This window comes from Leptidea sinapis, chromosome 1 (assembly GCF_905404315.1).
Source record: "Leptidea sinapis chromosome 1, ilLepSina1.1, whole genome shotgun sequence".
Taxonomy (NCBI): domain Eukaryota; kingdom Metazoa; phylum Arthropoda; class Insecta; order Lepidoptera; family Pieridae; genus Leptidea; species Leptidea sinapis.
Window position 1 is genome coordinate 33154418 of NC_066265.1, and position 18816 is coordinate 33173233.

The 18816-nt window shown below is 33.5% G+C and overlaps 1 protein-coding gene across 1 annotated transcript; it reads left to right on the forward strand.

The window, feature by feature from the left end:
* The first annotated feature begins 176 nt into the window (after positions 1–176).
* Positions 177–18412, forward strand: LOC126965122 (uncharacterized). Its single transcript, XM_050808592.1, has 12 exons — positions 177–188; positions 1113–1404; positions 2028–2617; positions 6383–6735; positions 8619–8852; positions 10331–10519; positions 11447–11653; positions 12195–12408; positions 14826–15056; positions 15225–15412; positions 15533–15755; positions 18362–18412. Exons 1-12 carry the CDS (start codon positions 177–179, stop codon positions 18410–18412), a joined length of 2784 nt encoding a protein of 927 aa, XP_050664549.1.
* Positions 18413–18816: the final 404 nt, after the last annotated feature.

Below are 18816 nucleotides of genomic sequence, written 5' to 3' on the forward strand. Positions count from 1 at the left end.
TTTGTAAATTTACGAATACCAATGCAATTTAAACTCCAATCGATATATATACAACATATTTAATAGGGCTCTGACTTAATTTACGTTTGCCTAGCCTAAATTAATTTATAAACACACGTTAAGTTTTAAAGTGATTATTTTATTCACACAGCTCAATTCTTTCATTTTACGCGAAAATGTACCATGAGGTATACAGTACGTTGACCATAAGGTCAACAATCATGACAGCTATAACAGTATGACGTAGGCTTTATCACATTTCTATACTACAGTTCAGTAATGGAGATAATAAAAAAGTATACAACAAAAAAATGCGAGGAAATGTCAAGTTAACGAACCCTTTTTAATTGCACAAAAATAACGTCGACTTGAGGTTTAATTCGAATTACTCTACTGTTCTAAAGCTTGCATAATACTTTTGAAATGGTTGCCTTTAATTAATTATTTTTTAAAGTGGAAACACAAAAGTAAAGTCAGTTAACATGAACATAAAGTTAGCGACACTTCGATTTTTAGCAATATCGTCCCAACAATGTTGTACAAGTTTCGAGTTTATACTCTCGCAAACTTTGCTATTAGACCGATTTTTTTTAATTAAAAATATCAATAATATAATGATTACTGACCATAGTTTATTTATTCAATGGCATTTCCTCCACACCTTGAGTGCATGATAGGATATATGAGGTATCTTCATGCAAATTCTCTAGTTTTGGACTGCATATCAGTACGTCAATCAAATGATCGAGTTCGCATAAATTTCAGGCAAAAATATAAATAAAGTAAAAGAAAAAAAATATTAATAAGAAAAAAAACACCAAAAAATCATAAGGAAACAAAAAAAAATAAACATTAGCTATAACGAGCTCCACGCACAAACAATACCTCAACAGTTTGATGACAACGACCTAGAATCGAAGAATATAAGCACAGACGACCGTTCTGTTGTTGATTGATCAGTTTCTTGCCTATTTTTAAAGATATATTCTTGTTTCTATTCGGAAATACTATAGACGTTCGTTCTATTGTTTGTTTTTTGTCTTACTTTCCATTACATCATTCTTGTCAGTACTGTTTAAATACATAACCTAATGAAATGTATTTGTTCGCAGATTCTATTCGACAGCTTTACGTTAGGACGTTTCACCTCGTTCACAGAAGACGGCTGCCCGGATGGATACATGCAGATACAGGAGGCAAGTCGACCACAAGTCGGGGGATCCTGGTGTGGTACTTCATGGGGTCCCTCCATTTACTACAGTGAAACAAAGTCTATAACACTCATTATACGGCTGCTCCGGCTTTCGAAGGACCAAAATAATTATAACTTTGATTTTCGTATGGCGTACAAAGTTTTAAGGAGAGAATATGCAACGGTACGATATGGAGGTACTTCGCCGTCAGGTTAGTTTTATAAAAATTATCCGTTCTTATTTGTACATGAAAATCGTTTTACTAAGGCATCGGAAATGACAGGTTGCTTTGACCTAAAAAATGAAATGATAAAAATGACATGAACATAAATAAAGTAATATTCAATCAAAATAGTTTTGATAGTTACCGAAGCAATATTTAGATATATCTTATATCTTTAAACGAGCAATTCTTGTATATATATATAATCTGAATCTCGGAAACGGCTCCAACGATTTTCATAAAATTAAGTATGCAGGGGATTTCGGGGGTAATAAATCGATCTAGCTAGGTTTCAATTAAAAAAAAAATGGTTTTATCCATGTTTGAATGAGAAACAGCTACAATAACATTAGAATACAAAGGTAAATTTCGCCACTATATACAAGACTATTATAGCTCAGATGGGACATTGGGTGATCCGGAAAGCAGAAGATCCCGGTTCGAATCCAGATGTCCTATTAGTTTTTTTTTTGTTCATGTTTTGTACATTCTTAAAAATCCGAGCAAGGCTCGGTCGTCCGGATATTTATAATAATATTAGTAAAATAGTGTACATACCCTCATATACCTATTTGTTACACAAAGCAGTACATCATTGAAATATATTACAGAACGGCCGTTTTTCAAGTTACGACCGATGCCATATCCCGTGAACATATCACGCGGGGAAGACACGAATATTGGAAGGACGAAAAGCTCGGAGTATTACCTCGGGGATTTGATCACCGGGACATATTGCTCTCGAATCTTCAGCGACTGCGATCGTAAAAACTGTAGGTTACAATCCCCGAATTTCCCCGGAGTTTATCCTAGAAACTTAACATGTTACTACGCAGTCCGACAACATGAAGTGCCTCAAGGAAAACATGCTCTAATTGTTGTGAAGCAACCTAATGGTCAATTAATATCGATTCGGAGTCAGAAGGCGCTGTACGCGCCCTCGCAGCAGGAGCGAGGTAATAACGGACGAGAGCTTAAGTTTTGGAAACAATGTGATGAGGTTCAAGATTACGTGACCGTGTACGACGGTTACACGACAAGGGATCCAGTTATTTTAAGGTTCTGCGGCGGCGGCGTATCCGTTCCGGAGGCTATATCGAGCGGACCCGAACTATTAGTCGAATTTACGACGTCGCCTTTTGGCACATTTTTGCAACCAGCTACTCTACAGTCATTGCATGGATTTCAATTAGAAGTTGAGGTGAGGATGACAATGTATAATACTAACGAGACGATATTATTATTTTGACATAACTAATAATAAGACAATCAACTATAGGTTCACTATATTATATTAAGTATTTGTAATTAGATTGTTAAAATATTATTAATATTCACATCACATATAGTATAATATATAGGTATGTTTACTCAACCTAAGTCTACGTTTAATCACTTATATATGGGTATTTGTGTGTGAGAGAGAGAGAGAAAAGAGCCGAAACATCAAGTCAAGCTCCAAATTAATTCTAAATGTAACTGTTCCGAGAAAAAGCAATATGTTTATGAATTGTTTTACATCAATAATCCTTTGAGATCAATACAGTAACTAATAGGCTAATAAATAGATACAACATTATCACGAACATAAACATTACAGTAGATAAAATTGATCTCACTTACTAATAACATGTATGATTGATTCATTTGAATATACTTTATGAACTTAATGAAAAACTTTTGAAAATAGTAATTTGTGTTGTCTCACAAAGCTGCCGTAGGCGTGAAATTCAGAATTCAGGTTAAATAAATAAGATCTTTAAATAATTAAATGAAGATATTTATATTTTTATTGTAATAATTTCAAATAATTAATTCTAACATACGTCACGCATTTTAATAATTCTTTCATCAAATGCTATATAGATAAAGGATAAAGGCATATTATTATTTTTTAATTTAAAACTAATTAGGCTTTTATGCAAACTAGATTTACATATTTAGAAAAGAAGAGCAATGGATGTTAGAAACTCCAAGACGTAATAGTCATGTCGTATAGCAGGGTAATAAATTCAGGGTAAAAGATTCGATAGATAAGGTTGTGGAAGGACTGGACTGAAAGAAGGCTCTCCATGACGTAAACATCAAATTTAAATAAATATTAAAATTTAAAGAAAATATTTTTTTTATTTAATGAAACCTTGAATATTCTATGTGCCTTTGCTTGTTTAATATTGAAGAATGAAAAAATAGTATTATTTTGAATTGAATTTTTTCTATCCTTCGTTCTGTGTATTTGTCAGTTTAAAGTTTTCTTGACTTAACTATTCCAGTAGGGAGATTTTAAAAATTAACAAAAGAATTATTGTAAAGAGAATAATAATCTCCCCTTTAAGGATCTTTTTCTATATCCTAAGATATTAAAAGTTTTTTAGTTTGACGTAAAACTAAATGCTATCTTTCTATTCATCTTAATTTTTTACTAACAATTGCATTGTATGTGCTATTAATATACTTTCGATATAGTTTTCTAGACGTTATACCAAATCGAATTAGCCATCACTCATATTTTTAGGAGCTTTATCAAAAGGTGACTTAATCTTGGTGACTTGCCTCACCCTAAATCGTACTGAAATTAGACTCGGCTATACAAAAACGAAATTTAGAAATGAATATTTCAAATTTTAAGAAATGAACAATTTTTCAACACGTCACTAATAAAAAAAATGCCATGGTTCTTTATTCAAAGTTAAAGCTATAGTTATAAAAAAAACGTATTTTTTGCAAATATTTATACTCTTTAAACAAATGACAACAGATTAAATTGATTAGACAGACTTACATTGTGGATCGCTTAACTACGAAAACATTTGAACACACAAACCGCGTGGGATTTGTGTGTTCCAATGTTGCAAAACATTCGGAATGAATATAATAATGAAAACAAACGACTATAGCTATAATCCACGAGAAAAGTCTTTACAATTATACATATCTTATAATAACGATAAGATGTACCGTCATCACATAATATAGTCTATTATTCAAGTAACTACGATGTTCTAAATACACACCAATTTCAAATTTATTTCGTATGATTTTTTGTTTGTTTCTTTCATGCCTTAAAGACAACACAAAAAATATAAATATTTTAACGCCTTAAACATTTTCTTTGATATAGAAAATGGTTAAGGCGTTACAATATTTACTTCGTAAAAGATCAAAATAAACTCGACCGAAGTCAGAGCAATCGACTAGTTCTACATAACAGATTATTGAAGATAGAAAAGAACAATACTCACTTAGCAAAAAGTGTATTGAGAAATATGTTTCAACAGTTTTATTACGTTAGTCCGCAAGAGTAAACAGGTCTTTGAAATTGTTCAAAGCTCAGGTTTCCGACGCTCAACTTGCTGTAATTACACTTCACAATATTGAATTACACTTGGAAAAGTTCCATAATTAATAGTCTTCTCTCGGGACCACTTCGTTTTGATGAATGACACACCAATGACTGCCTTGAATATAACTCAGTTTATTATTATTTTGGATTCTTGAAAAACCAAATTGTAATTTTACTAGCAGCGGTGCCCTTCAAACAGAAACTGAAACATTGCTTGCAAAACACCTGCTTGGTGACTGAAATTTTTTCCATGATAAAAATATACTATATAAACTAGCTGACCCAGCAAACTTTGTTTTGTCATGTAAATTACTATTGGTCTTAGCTCGATGATATATAGCCTATAGCTTTCCTCGATATATAGGCTATTTAACACTGAAATAATTTTTCAAATCGGACCAGTAGTTCCTGAGATTAGTGGTAATTTTATTTTATCACAAAATACGCTAATGATGAAACTATAAATCTGAATTTTGGTGGTCTCTGGTTGGGACTATGCCAGATTGTCATTAGCATGGCTCACGCGGCCAGTGATTATAACGGAGCATTCAGTAAACTCGGAGCCGCACCCATTGTTTCAACTTATCAAATTAGGCCACGACCTCAAACCTTTTTGCGTCGCAGGACTAAAATACTGAATTTCTCCCCCGGAATGGGTCACCTTGAAAGAGAAACAAATACATATTATTGCCGAGTCACACGCCGACATGTAATAGGATTTAGGGGTGACTTAATAGACACGGGAATCAAATCTCAGTGGATAAACCTTTTTGATGGTCTATAAGATTTTTATTCAACTTAATTTGTTTATTATTATTAATCATGCACGCAATTCTATTGCAAATGCTCATTCGTCATCATCATTGAATCTTTATTTAAATGTTATACCTACTTTAGGAATCCTATGAAAAGGGGACTTAAGGTCGAAGAAGTATGAACGAATTTCGTCACTAATGCTTTAATTTAACATCTGAGGAGCGATTACAAGGGCCTTGCTGGCATATAAGGGAGTTTAATCTGTTTTGTAGATATTTAAATAAACATAATATAAAAAGTTAACATTTACGAGGCAGTGTCAATATTTTTTCTATCTATCTATTTCGACTTTTCCCAAGAATATAAGCACATCTAGATTATCATAATAGTATATTTATTAAACCCTACTCGTCTTGACCTTTCTACACTATTTGGCATTCAGGTGTTTATGAAATTTATATATAATTTTATTCTTTTTCTTTTATATATTACGATATAACAATTAACAATCAGTTATAAAGTGTCATCTTTATGTTTTAAGGACACTCACGGACCGATTTTAAATATAGTTCTTTTTTTAAATAAAGTTAAAGTCATAATGCTAAGAAAATAGCTGAAATTATTCTTGCGATAGAATCAATATTTCATTGAGTTATCTCGTAATTCTGTATAAGTCGCTGAACTTAAATTGCCTGCAAGTTTCTCTATTTGCAACACAATGCAACAATAAATATAATATTATGGTATATAACAATCTATAAATTTAACAAACTCAGCAAATCGAATAATTATTTAGATTGGGCTAAAAACAAATCACGCGTAATGCGGATAACACAATGCTTGCAATAATATTGAAATACTTTTTAGGTCAGATTTGTCGATCAACAATCACCGACATACGCAAAAAATAAAAGGGCTTGTGAATTCTGGATTCGAGGGACCGGTAGAGGAGTACTGGAGCACCCACAACATTCACTGCCACCAAATACAACGTGTCTCTATCACATGCAAGGAATAGACACTTCGGGGCCCACAGGCCGAAACATTATCTACAGGCGACAGTTCTCTGCTCCTAGATTTAGAGTGTGGTTCTCCGTATTAAAATTTTATGTCACAAATGCTCTCAATCCTAATTTGCCTGAAGATGAGTACTGCGGCAGTCATTTGAATATATGGGATGGTCCTATGAGAATATCGCCCGGATGCAGCGATATATTCTGGTAAGTGCTTCGCTATAATCTTGGAATGGCGCTGGAATATTTCAATAATGCTATATTTTTACGAGCTTTTCCGTTGGTAATGTTTGGAATAATCCTCTGTTATGCAATAGGATTTGTCAAAGATTTTTGTAAAAATAAAAATTGACATATAAGTAGAAAATAATTTGGAAAAAGAATTTAACGGACTACGAATATTTTAATTGCCTTCATAAGATTTATTTTTAAATTCCCTTTCCCGTATGCTTGACATACGGAAATACTTGACATTGATGATTACGGATTTTAGAGAGTTAATTAACTAAAAAAAATATCAACAATATATTTAATAGATCCTCGAGCATACATTAAGCTGCATATAGATTTATTCTTTCAATCCTTTTTTTATTATTTTAACAGCATTTGAAAGATCAAGCCTCAATTTTTTCAGACTTTTACCTGTTCTGTGGTTTGATCTATGTTTTTCTTTTATGAAAATAAGGGACGAGACGAGCAGGACGTACAGCTGATGGTAATGGATACGCCCTGCCCATTATAATGTAGTGCCGCTCAGGCTGGTTGAAAAACCCCAAAAATTCTGAGCGACACTACGACTGCGGTCGTCATCTTGAGACATAAGATGTTAGGTCTCATTTGCCCAGTAATTTCACTAGCTACGGCGCCCTTCAGACCGAAACACAGTAATGCTAACACATTACTGCTTCACGGCAGAAATTGGCGCCGTTGTGGTACCCATAATCTAGCCGGCATCCTGTGCAAAGGAGCCTCCCACTGGCATGTTCACTAAGTAATAATATTTACAGTTTATCTATATAATTATGATAGTGTTATATTTTGGACAATGTTGCTCTCACATTGGTGGGATTAGAATTACGAAACCATCCCAAAGAAAGCTTCATTTTAAATTTTTAAGAGATCTGACCAGTGTATATTATAACTAACAACAGTCACCATCACATCATCGTAATCGTTAAGTGTGACCAGGCTATTATGCCGTAGCTATTGGAGATATCAAGAAACTATTAACTGATATCGGAAGTACGTTACTTAAGGCCGCTCCCAATATTCATTCTATCTCCGGTTGTTGCCTACATGAGATAAAAATCATAGCTATCGTTGAGATTTCTGTCCCAATTAATTTATCGACGGTAACTCACCTTATCCATACACGCTGTATATCAATGGGAGGACATATAGCTCACCAGCGATAGAAGTTTGTATGAAAATTGCAATTCACGCGTCCCAATATAAGACGATAAGAATGACTTATCAGGTATATTGGGACAGCTTCCGATTATTAAAAGCTAATTACTGACAGTAGAAGGTAGTAATTTATCTCTATCTGTATATTGGGAACGGCCGTTAATCAGTAAAAAGACATTAATTTCCTTTCTAAAAATCAAATGCAAACTTTCCAAATCTAGTATCAGATTAGTAGAAACATCTGTTTTGAATATAAAAAATATATTTACTTACTAAGAAATAAATAGTATTCAATTCAAGGATATTTTTAATTATATTGTTAGGTTAATAAATAGTTTCCTTTAATATGAGTACTTAGCTAAAATAACCTTTTAAAATAAGGAAACTAATATTGCTACTAATCTTATACTAAATGTATGGGAGTGCTTAAAACCAAAATTTTGGATACTTCTCGTTTGATTTTTAAAAAGTTATTGATGTAATTTTACTGATTAAGTAAGGTACTATCGATATCGCCTATGACAGATATCAAAGTTTTTTAATATGTGTCATAGTAACGGAATAGTAACACTTAAGGCACAGTGGACATATTATGTGCTTAAGGATTACATCCCGTATACGGATAAACACGTGAAACTTATAACAGTACATCAGTAATTTAAAATATGAATATAAAATTTCAGTGATAAGGAACGTTCCGTTCAAATGTCGAGAGCGACTTCAGCACAATCTGTGATAGTTGGTCGGCCACCAACCAATGCTACGCTGATAGCAAGATTCTGTCGGGAACGAGCGCCGCGCACGTGTGAGCATGCATTACTAAGGAAGTCTAGAGCATGTGCTCGAACTGAAAGCTTTTTGTCAAAGGGAGATTCTCTAACTTTGGAGCTGAAGTTGACTCAAGGGACTGCTCTAAAGTAAGTCACTTTAACTTATTAATACTCTCAATCTAACTAATTATTTTTTAGTACTGTGTTGATTCTAAAACTTAATTCGTTATCTTCAATCTATGTTAAATGACCAACCGACATTGAAATAATGTAATAAGTTCTCAATTCTGTAATTTTGCTGGAACTATTTTTAATAGAAGTCGATTTATTTTTTGTAAAATAATTTATTTGGTTTCCATCGTAATATTCTTGTATTCTTCACTGGTTGATGACTATTTTCGACAATTGCAACAAAAACTTGAAATATGCAGATTGCATGGATGTTACAATATATATTCATGGCCGTACCCAATATACTATCGTAGATAGTCAGATAGACAGAGATAGGTATTATAGCCTTCTATTTTAAGTAATTAGCTATATATTCTCTGAAGTTGTTCCAATATTCCTGATAAGTGATTCTTATCGCTAGTATACTGTGGATAAGCTGTCTATCTGAGCCCTCCCATGCATTCGAGCTTACGCAAAATAACAGACGGAATTAAGAGAGAAATTCGTCATCTCAATATTTTTCTATCTCAAGGTTTTTTTTACAGCAAAACTATAAAGAATAACTTGTTTAATCTGTTAAAATTTAAAAGGAATATACAGATATGATAACAACGGAACGTTTTTCTAATGGCAACAATTGTTGATATTTGACATTGACGTTTCACGCTAAATGTCGGATACGTTTTGCATTGTTGACGATTATTTTTGGAGTATGTGGATTAAACAGCAAGATTTCTTTGCCATAAATACCGCCATATTCAGCTAAAAAAAACTATTGGGAAATTTAATAAAACTTTAAATTAGTAAATACAGTAGAAATTTAAAGCTTAACACTAAAATCAAGAAATATATACAAGAAGCACCTCGTAACTCTGAATTATTAAATATTGTAGCATCATGCGTTGACCCTGGCCATCTAGCCGTACTATTCATAAAAAGTAAATTGGCATCACAGTGATCCCCCGAAAACGTGGGTTTGTCAAATACATTATTTATTACAGACAGCCAATATTACTAACAGCTACATACGGATAATATTGAGACGCATGAATTGTAATATCCGTGCAAACTTCTATCCCTGGTAAGCTATCCGTCCTCCTATTGACAGATAGCGTGTACAGATAAGATGAGTAATTGTCGATGTCGATGAGTAGTTTATTTCGACAGAAAAGTCATGGACAGATAGGATTTTTAATCTCAACCGGAGATAGATTGAATATCGGGAACGGTCGTTGACGATATGACAGGTGATAATATAGGTAATTCTGAGAAAAAATCAACTCTAGTCGCAAATTTAGAAAAAATATTTTGAAAGCATTAGTCGACTTTGTAGATCTATAAAGATACTCAAGTTGAAAACTTATTTTAAATTAATGTTTAAATTTAAAATAAACTTACATATAATACTTAAATTAATGTTTAAATTTAAAATAAACTTAAATATAATATTACAGACCCGTTTTCTTCAAATCACTCTACGAATTCGTGGATCTTCATCAAGATGGAGAACCTTGGGGCAGGGGTCCCTGTTCTAGAAGGTTTGCTTCCCGTTCGTTCCCAGAAGCTCCTTCTGATCCACCGGTTACATTTTCTTCACCAAGAGATGTTTTTTTATATGGCAGAGGTGGTTCGCGAAATATAAGGTACCTAAAATTTAGCTTTAGTATTAGTATTGTGTTTTTAGTATTTTAGTTTAAAGAACAAATAATACTGGTAGCCTGATGTTAGGTGGTCATCGTCTTTGATTCTAATGTTAAACTAAATCAATTCCATGGGTTTATTGAGAGACGTTCCGCTTCGCCGTGTCCACCGAAATCCATAGATGGATCTGGTTCCATTTGTAGTTTTTTCCTGTTCTTATTGTAATTCGTCTTCTTGTGATACTTGAAACCACCGTTTAAAACGGTCTTTTATAATTTGTGTATCTGTTGCCTATATTACCATACAATTCATTTATTAGACACGGTCCAAAGTTATAATAAATATACTTGTATTTATATGTATAAAGAAATATATTAAAGTTTAGTGAGATTTTGTATATCACTACCCCAAAATGTGGGATGATTTGACTCTATAGGTGAATAAAAATACTTTACGTACAACGTCTTGGTTGATGGATCCAGCGTATATAAAAGTGGACTAAGATCCATCAATGGATCTTTTTATAGATATTATTGGATAGATTTTAGTAGACCATCACATCTCAATTACAGTATTCGTATTTATATTTATTTTCACTAAAGCATACGTATAAGAACGACTCATTGCTTCGTAAATTATAGTAACTTAACCCATGCGTATTTCTATTAGCCAGTGTCTTGATGAATTTGCCCATTGAGTAAAGAAATGCCCCAGGCCTGAGAAAAATGGGAGAACGATACTGCAGCGTGGACTTTTTGCAAATGTATTATTTCATCCTTTATGACCTCTTTAATGCATAGCTTTTCAATAAATTTTTATTCTAAAAATATTATCTTTCAGCTATTCATATTCAATAGCTGATAATAAATTTGACTATGTATTTAAGGATATAATATACGGCTTTTATTGAGCATACTAATTTATTTCAGTTGCACGTATCGATTCGAAGCTAACCCTGGAGAAGCAGTCAGGTTAAGAATCTGGAGCGTCAGAAGTGGAGGTCGTCTATGTAGATCCGTGAGCTCAGCTCACTCTCCTTGGTATCGGTGTGGCGGAGAGCCAACTGCAGCCGTCAGGGTATTTGATAGGCCTTGGAGAGATAGTGGCCCAGGAGTACTCAGGGACTGTTTGTGCAGGTACGCTACAGGTGCTAAGTTTTGTTTCATTTTAGAAACCCAAAAGATACTTATATATATATATTGTGGAATGAATCAATCAGTTGTAATTGAATATTCTTCATTGTGTATCTTTAGCCGCATTTATCACGTGTTTCAAAGAATTACTGTTTAGCCATATTTATGCCACGTAATCCCAAATCCACACACACACACACACACATATATATATATATATATATATATATATATATATATATAAATTTATTGAAATAATCAATGCTAAATCATTTATAACCTAAATTATTACTTATGTAATGCAAATTTATTTTTACCACTACTTTTGAATTGAGCCTCAATGAGACGAAGTAACAAGAACAACGTCGCAAATTCATAATTAAGTCTGTGGTGGGGTATGTGTGGTTTTGGGATTAGGTGGCATAAATCTGGCCAAACAGTTTTTTGAAACACTCCCCGTGATAAATGCGGCTAAAGATACACAATGAAGAATATTCAATTACAACTGATCGATTCTTTTACCACAATATAATTATGATTTCAGTGACGTCATAGATTACGAGTTCACATCGTCATCAACGATTGCCGAACTGAAATTCGATGTTGTGAACATGTCAGCGTTGGATGACTTCAGATCATTTGGTTTCGAAGCTTCTGTGGAGTTCATACGAGTTGAGGCAACCTGCGAAGGAACACATAGAGTTAACGGACCCAGTGGTGAACTGCTGTTATACTCGCATTCATCGGTTCTCGAATCTGTAAGTAATTTTTTTTGCACTTTCTAGACTACATCCCATTGACATGTTCTAAAGTCATAGATTTTGTGATGTGATATTTAGAAATAATAATATTTTTCAGATTTTCGACCTTATATCGACCGCTTCTTGCTTGTTGGATTTTCATTGAATAAAAAAATGTATTTTTTGTTCTATATGAGTATTGTGTTTACTATTTCAAGCATAACTATTGAGCAGATTGGAATAATATAAAATTATGTTACAGTTCAGTACGAAGAAAAACGAATTGCACATATACGACTTTTTTAAGTACTTACTTAAAACTAGTGGTGTTTAAAAAAGCTTAACTTATTCGTGGTGCCTTACTTTTATAGCAATGCTATTTGATATCAAATAATAGCAAAATGTATATAGAAGTAGTACAACACAAGTGACTTTATATCCTATCCTACCTTAGCCGTATGGTAATAGCTGTAGATATACTTTTTAATTAAGCATGCTTATCAAATAAACCAGGAACCCCGTCGCTTTACTAAAAATCACAAAATGCACCTGACGAAGTTTACTCTTCGGTAAATAAGATCGGGGGAATATCATTAGGTATATGAAATAATTGGCGATTGTGATCTCTCAAGTCTCTATTAGTCTACTCGAGACGACCTTCGGATCGGTCTCATTCAAACCCGACAAAATATAGAGCTCAGCTGGATTAATTAATTTTACAAATTTTTAAATAGGAGTTTTCATTAAAAAAAAGGATAATTTTACCATACATGCAAAGTAATACAGTTATAATTAAACGCGTTTTAATCTATTTAATTTAAATTGCTACTGAAACATAAGTCTCATTGGATTCTCCAAGATCTACACAAGCGAAGTCGCAGGTAGAAGATAGTGGATAGAAGATACCAGTATAGACTGAGGTTTGCATTAACAAAGAGCTTTGCAGTTCACTAGTTTTGGTTCAGTCTGGATGAGTCCGCTTTAAAACGAGACGATCTGAAACAGATTTGCAATGAAACAAGTTTTTGTTTTGACTCAAATAACGAAGTTAATGGGGTTGAGATCGATCAGGAGATACAGATTAGTGTTCTATTGTATCTATCAACCACATCGAATAGTGAATCCATGCCTCATGTATAACAAAGTATGATGTACATATAGAGATAATAAAGTTATATAATATTATACAAGAATTTAAAAAAACCGCTACTATATCTTAAGGCGTATATTGGTATTACATTAGTAGTGAGTACATATAAATATCGATTTTCAGGAAATAATTACATTTTAAAAAATGGTGAAAAAAAAAGAGTAAAAATGTACACAATTATAAAACACCCATTTCATTCATGCTACTTGCGAGGGCGCGCGGGTTGAGGGCACGGGGCAAGAAACACGATAATTTTGTATAATTATATACTTAATTCATTACTATATCCCCATGCTCAGCATCTCTTAACCGCAGGTTCTGCTTGAAGTGACCGCCACTGACTCCGATACATTTAGTACAACGTTTGACGACATTTTTGTAACACCGTCGTGTCAGTCTTAATCGTATCGAATACTGTAACGATCCGGGCTCTATCGTCCTCCTCAGTGTCATAAATTTTTCGGAACACATATTATTTCACTTGTACCCAAAGGCTTAAAGTCAAGTGGCGTGAGGTCCTTCAGATATCGGTCTGAGGGCGCCGTAGCTAGTGAAATTTCTGGGCAAATGAGACTTTTAAATTTAAAATTTTATGCCTCAAGGTGACAAGCGCAATTGTAGTGCCGTTCAGAATTTTTGGGGTTTTCAATAATCCTGAGCAGTGCTGCATTGTAATGGGCAGGGCGTATCAATTACCATCAGCTGAACGTCCTGCTCGTCTCGTCCCGTATTTGATATCATGAAAAAAAGAACTGCGGCGTAGTTACAATTATTGCGCCCTAGACACATGAGCAGGTTAAAATACTCTTTATTCGAGTACACGATGCACAAAAACTATTAAACTAACTCTATATTATATACGACTAACAATATATATACTTAACATCACAATCACTCAATCGACGCGAGCGCATCCGATCCATTCGCGAGCTGCCGCGTAACTGAGTGAGTGTAAATGTGTGAATGAGTGTGAGGCCTAGGTGCGAGACGGGTTGCATGAGTTCGCTAGGGTGATTGATACCTTACTGAATGCGCCTACTGATGCTTGAGCAGTTGAGCATATTTTCCATTAAATTGAACCTCATAAAGTGCGTAAAACTCACGTTCTAAAATTCCGTTAGCTTTAGATATATGCTATAGGCGAATACGGTATAAATATATAGAAATACAGGATTTACTTATACATAAATTTGGGCTATGTGTATAGCGACATTTTGAATGAATTTAATGAAATAAAGTAATTTAATGTAAATGTAAAGTATTTAATTAATGCAACTTATTACAGGAACGTTGCGACCATCGACCATGGCTAATAGACCCATCACCGGGTCGGTACCTCTACCTTAAGATCGAAGGTAGCATCATCAAGGAACCCGACCTAGATAATTTCACTCTACTAAACAATATCACCGTTGCACCTGATTTACGCCATCTTTGTCAGACTCAAAATAGAATAGCTGTGTATTCAGCAGAGCTAACGCCAATATTTATTTGTCCCTTACCACCAGATAGACAGGTAATTTTAATATTTAATAGTATTAAGGAAATAAGTGAAGTTGACAATAATTCCTAAGATAAAATGTTTACTGGGGTAGTTATAAGCATGCACATGTTAATAAAAGTTTGCTTACATTTCACTTAATATCTTTGTAATATTCCGATCCAATTTATATTGCTTTTTCAGGAAGAACAAATAGTTGAAATATTTTCTGATGGATGGGTGAAGGAGGTTGATCCTTTGGCGAAACATGTCTTAGCTCGGCCGCCATCTGCTGATCGCTTCGACCTGGACTGGCCCAGATCTCTTACTATTGAGCTCATCGCTATTGAAAGTGGATCTTATTATATCACTTGGTTGGAGCTCTCGAGAAGGTAAATTACTTAAGTAAACTTAAACAGCTAAATACGATACCATCACGCTGGACTCTCATGGGGCATATTATGTCTAAGATACTATTCACAGAAATATAATTTTTATAATTATGTTTTCAGACAGCCAAGTGGGCATGGTGGTGTCTTCGCACTCTCAGGGGACTGCGAATATCGCTGCCCATCAATTGATGCGTGCATTTCTGCCAAGCTATGGTGCGATGGAATTAAGCAATGTCCAGATGGAGAAGATGAAAGACTTACCCAGTGTTCAGCGTTTATGAACGCGCCTCTACATTACATCAGTGGCTTTATTGCGATTATTATATGTATAGCAATTGTTATGGTGAGTACATTTAAATATTGATGCTTTTAGGACTTAGTTTATTTGTATAGTTGAAGACTATGATAAAACGACAACCTTTTACTGACTTGTCAATGATTGCTGTTAGGGTATCGTAATAAGTGAAACTAATGTGAATTGTTATGATGAATAAAAATTCTTTATAAATTTAAGTATAATATAAATTGCGAAGATTGCGATCAAAAAAAGCGCGTACACCTTCCTTAAAGGCCGGCAACGCTCTTGTGATTCCTCTGGTGTTGCAAGAGAATGTGGGCGACGGTGATCACTTAACACCAGGTGACCCGTACGCTCGTTTGTCCTCCTATTCCATAAAAAAAAATTAGATATATTATAGAGAGATAGTTAGATGTGTACGACTAAAAACGCCATGAATAAATTCTTCCTTAACGTTAGACGTTAGCATACTTATGAAGATAATAATAAACAATATGCTATGTTTTTAAAGTGATAACCCTTACTTCTAAGATTAATACACAAATAAAATTTGAAAAACAAAATTTTATAAACGATGAGGGACTCAAACCCACGACCTCTGGCGTTCAGTGCCGGTGCTCTAACCAACTGAGCCGACCGTTCGAGTATCGTATCGCTATAGGATAATAATATTCACACAGCTCACACTAGTTTTAAATTTTAATAGATTACTTACCTACTAAAGAAAATTTTCATAGCAGTTATTTTTGTGCTTTCAGTTTGTAGTTTCACGAAATTGTTGTCGGCGTCACTCCCCACTTCAACAACGGCTCAAAAGTTTCTCCTCAGACACAGCAATATTCGATGAAAAAGAAGTGATTTGCTGACCAAGCGAAGACTCCGTGCGTTACGTGGAAATAGACAGAGTCACTACCGTTTGACTGTCTTCCGCGCGGAGTCTGTGCTTTGTTCAATAGTTTCTTCTCTAAAGAAGAATCCAATGCCTCGATATAGGAGAGTTCCATACAAAATTCATGGCTTAATCGAGGAAGTTTGTTATAACTTAAAAGGGTATGTACCTATGTTTTGTACATCCTTAACACAGCCCGGCTATATAAACTTTTATCGAACGGTATCGTTCTTCTGTGTTCGTATAAAATTAATCTCAATTTAAGGTTGAAAAGATATTAGAAAGGTATTTGTATTTTATTCTAAGTATATCACTATATTTAGACAGAGGTGAGAATAATCTGTTGTATGTAATGTTGATTCTGTCAGATAACTTGATTATAAAGCCGGGCTGTTGTTAGGATTAATGAATAATCTATTAAAAATGTTACCTATGGTTATGGTTAATAATGACTTCATCCAATTAATAGTTATACGTTATGTAAATATGATATTATGTAAGAGATAGTGTGAATTTAAATATTTTGGACCAAGTGCAACCGATCGGTCAGTAAGTCATAATATTAGTAATTCTTAAGAAACTAACATCACATGAGAAGTGTCGTGTAGGTAGTCTAGCGAAAGATAAATTAAACGTATTAGTACTGTGAAAAATATATTTAAGGTCTTCTGTATATCTAGGACTACGTATTACGTTAACAAAGGAAATTTTACGAAAATTGAATGTTTAACTAAATCTCATAACAAAGTGATCAAGGAAAAGTCTTTAGTATATTATTAAGATAAGGTTTTCCATGATTAAATAACAATCAAATTCCTATTGGACTTGGAATCCCAAGGAAATTACAAATCCTGAAATGAACGCAGAAGACGAAATTGAAATTATATTACGTGTTCCAAACAAACATCTTTTTGTTATTTCAAATACCTATTTTATTTTTCATCATAAAATAATTCACGTAGACTTTTACAAGTAACTCACGTGTAAAACGCTTCACTCAAATCCGTAAAACCAGTTAAATCCAATTTAGTCTTGTATTCACTTTGAGTCATTTCTTATAATGTAATACGAAATATTAGTTTCGTTAATAAACGCACAATAAAAAGGCTTTCTGTCATACCGATCGGTTCAAGCACAATGTTTTAGTTATTTGTATATGTAATTAATATAAGTTGGTTGTTAATTTAAGTTATATTAGAAACTTAGAGCTGAGTTCACCAACAGACGTTTAAATACTGAACTACTGTTTAAGGACTAATCGGCCGTTTATTAATATTGTAGTGTTCATCGTGTATTGATTAACTTCAACGAAGTAGCACACGTACGTTAACCACACTTTTGAAAATATTGAAAGAATAATGCGCACTCCTCGTTTATAAATTACTTCGAGGAATATGATGAAAAAGCATTTGAATGGTTATTTACTTGTTTCTTTGGCAACAATAACAATATCAATAATTACACTGACAGAAGGAAAATTGCAACATTAAGAAGCCGTTCACGCTATGGACATAACTTTGATGAAACGAGCATTTGTTACATTTTATAGCATTATTATGTTACCCTTAAATATTTGGATGTCATTTGGTTTGAAGCAATTATAACTGAATATAGTATCATTTTGACACAGTAATGTTACACCAATCGGTGATTTGTGACTCATTCATTAAAAAACGATCGGTTAGTAAACCGTTGGATAAAAATTCATGATGAACACGAAAAAACGTGGCTTGTTCTAACAACAGCTGTTATTTGTTAACAGATCGGTTACGTAATCAACGATTATATCGTAGTTGATGAACTCGAGCCTTAGTATTTGTAGCAATAATATTGTTCGATTACTATGAAATTAATGAATATTTGTCTGTGTTCTATTATTCTAATCGTGATAAAATACTGCCATTTTAAAAATCCATGTTCAAATTATTGATATTACAATGTGTTATTGCTCCAGATAATTATTACCTTACTCCATTTATTTTACATCTATGAAAAACCTACAAAGAGTCTATTGACGTTAATTATTATAAATAGCAGTATTATAATAATATATTCGATGTAACACAAATATTTATGTATTTATTAATGTTAACGTAAATGGTGAAAGATTTACTTTAGTTATTGTATGTATGTATAATTTGTTCGAGAATATCTCAAGAAGAACTCACCAGCAATGTACTTTCATCGTTCATAGTGGCAACGGCATCGAATTAAATT

Bases quoted from the DNA above. Each gene is read 5' to 3' on its own strand.
- LOC126965122 (XM_050808592.1), top strand. The intron at 6,736-8,618 runs GTAAGTGCTTCG...ATAAAATTTCAG, and splicing joins GGATGCAGCGATATATTCTG to TGATAAGGAACGTTCCGTTC. The intron at 15,057-15,224 runs GTAATTTTAATA...TTGCTTTTTCAG, and splicing joins CCTTACCACCAGATAGACAG to GAAGAACAAATAGTTGAAAT.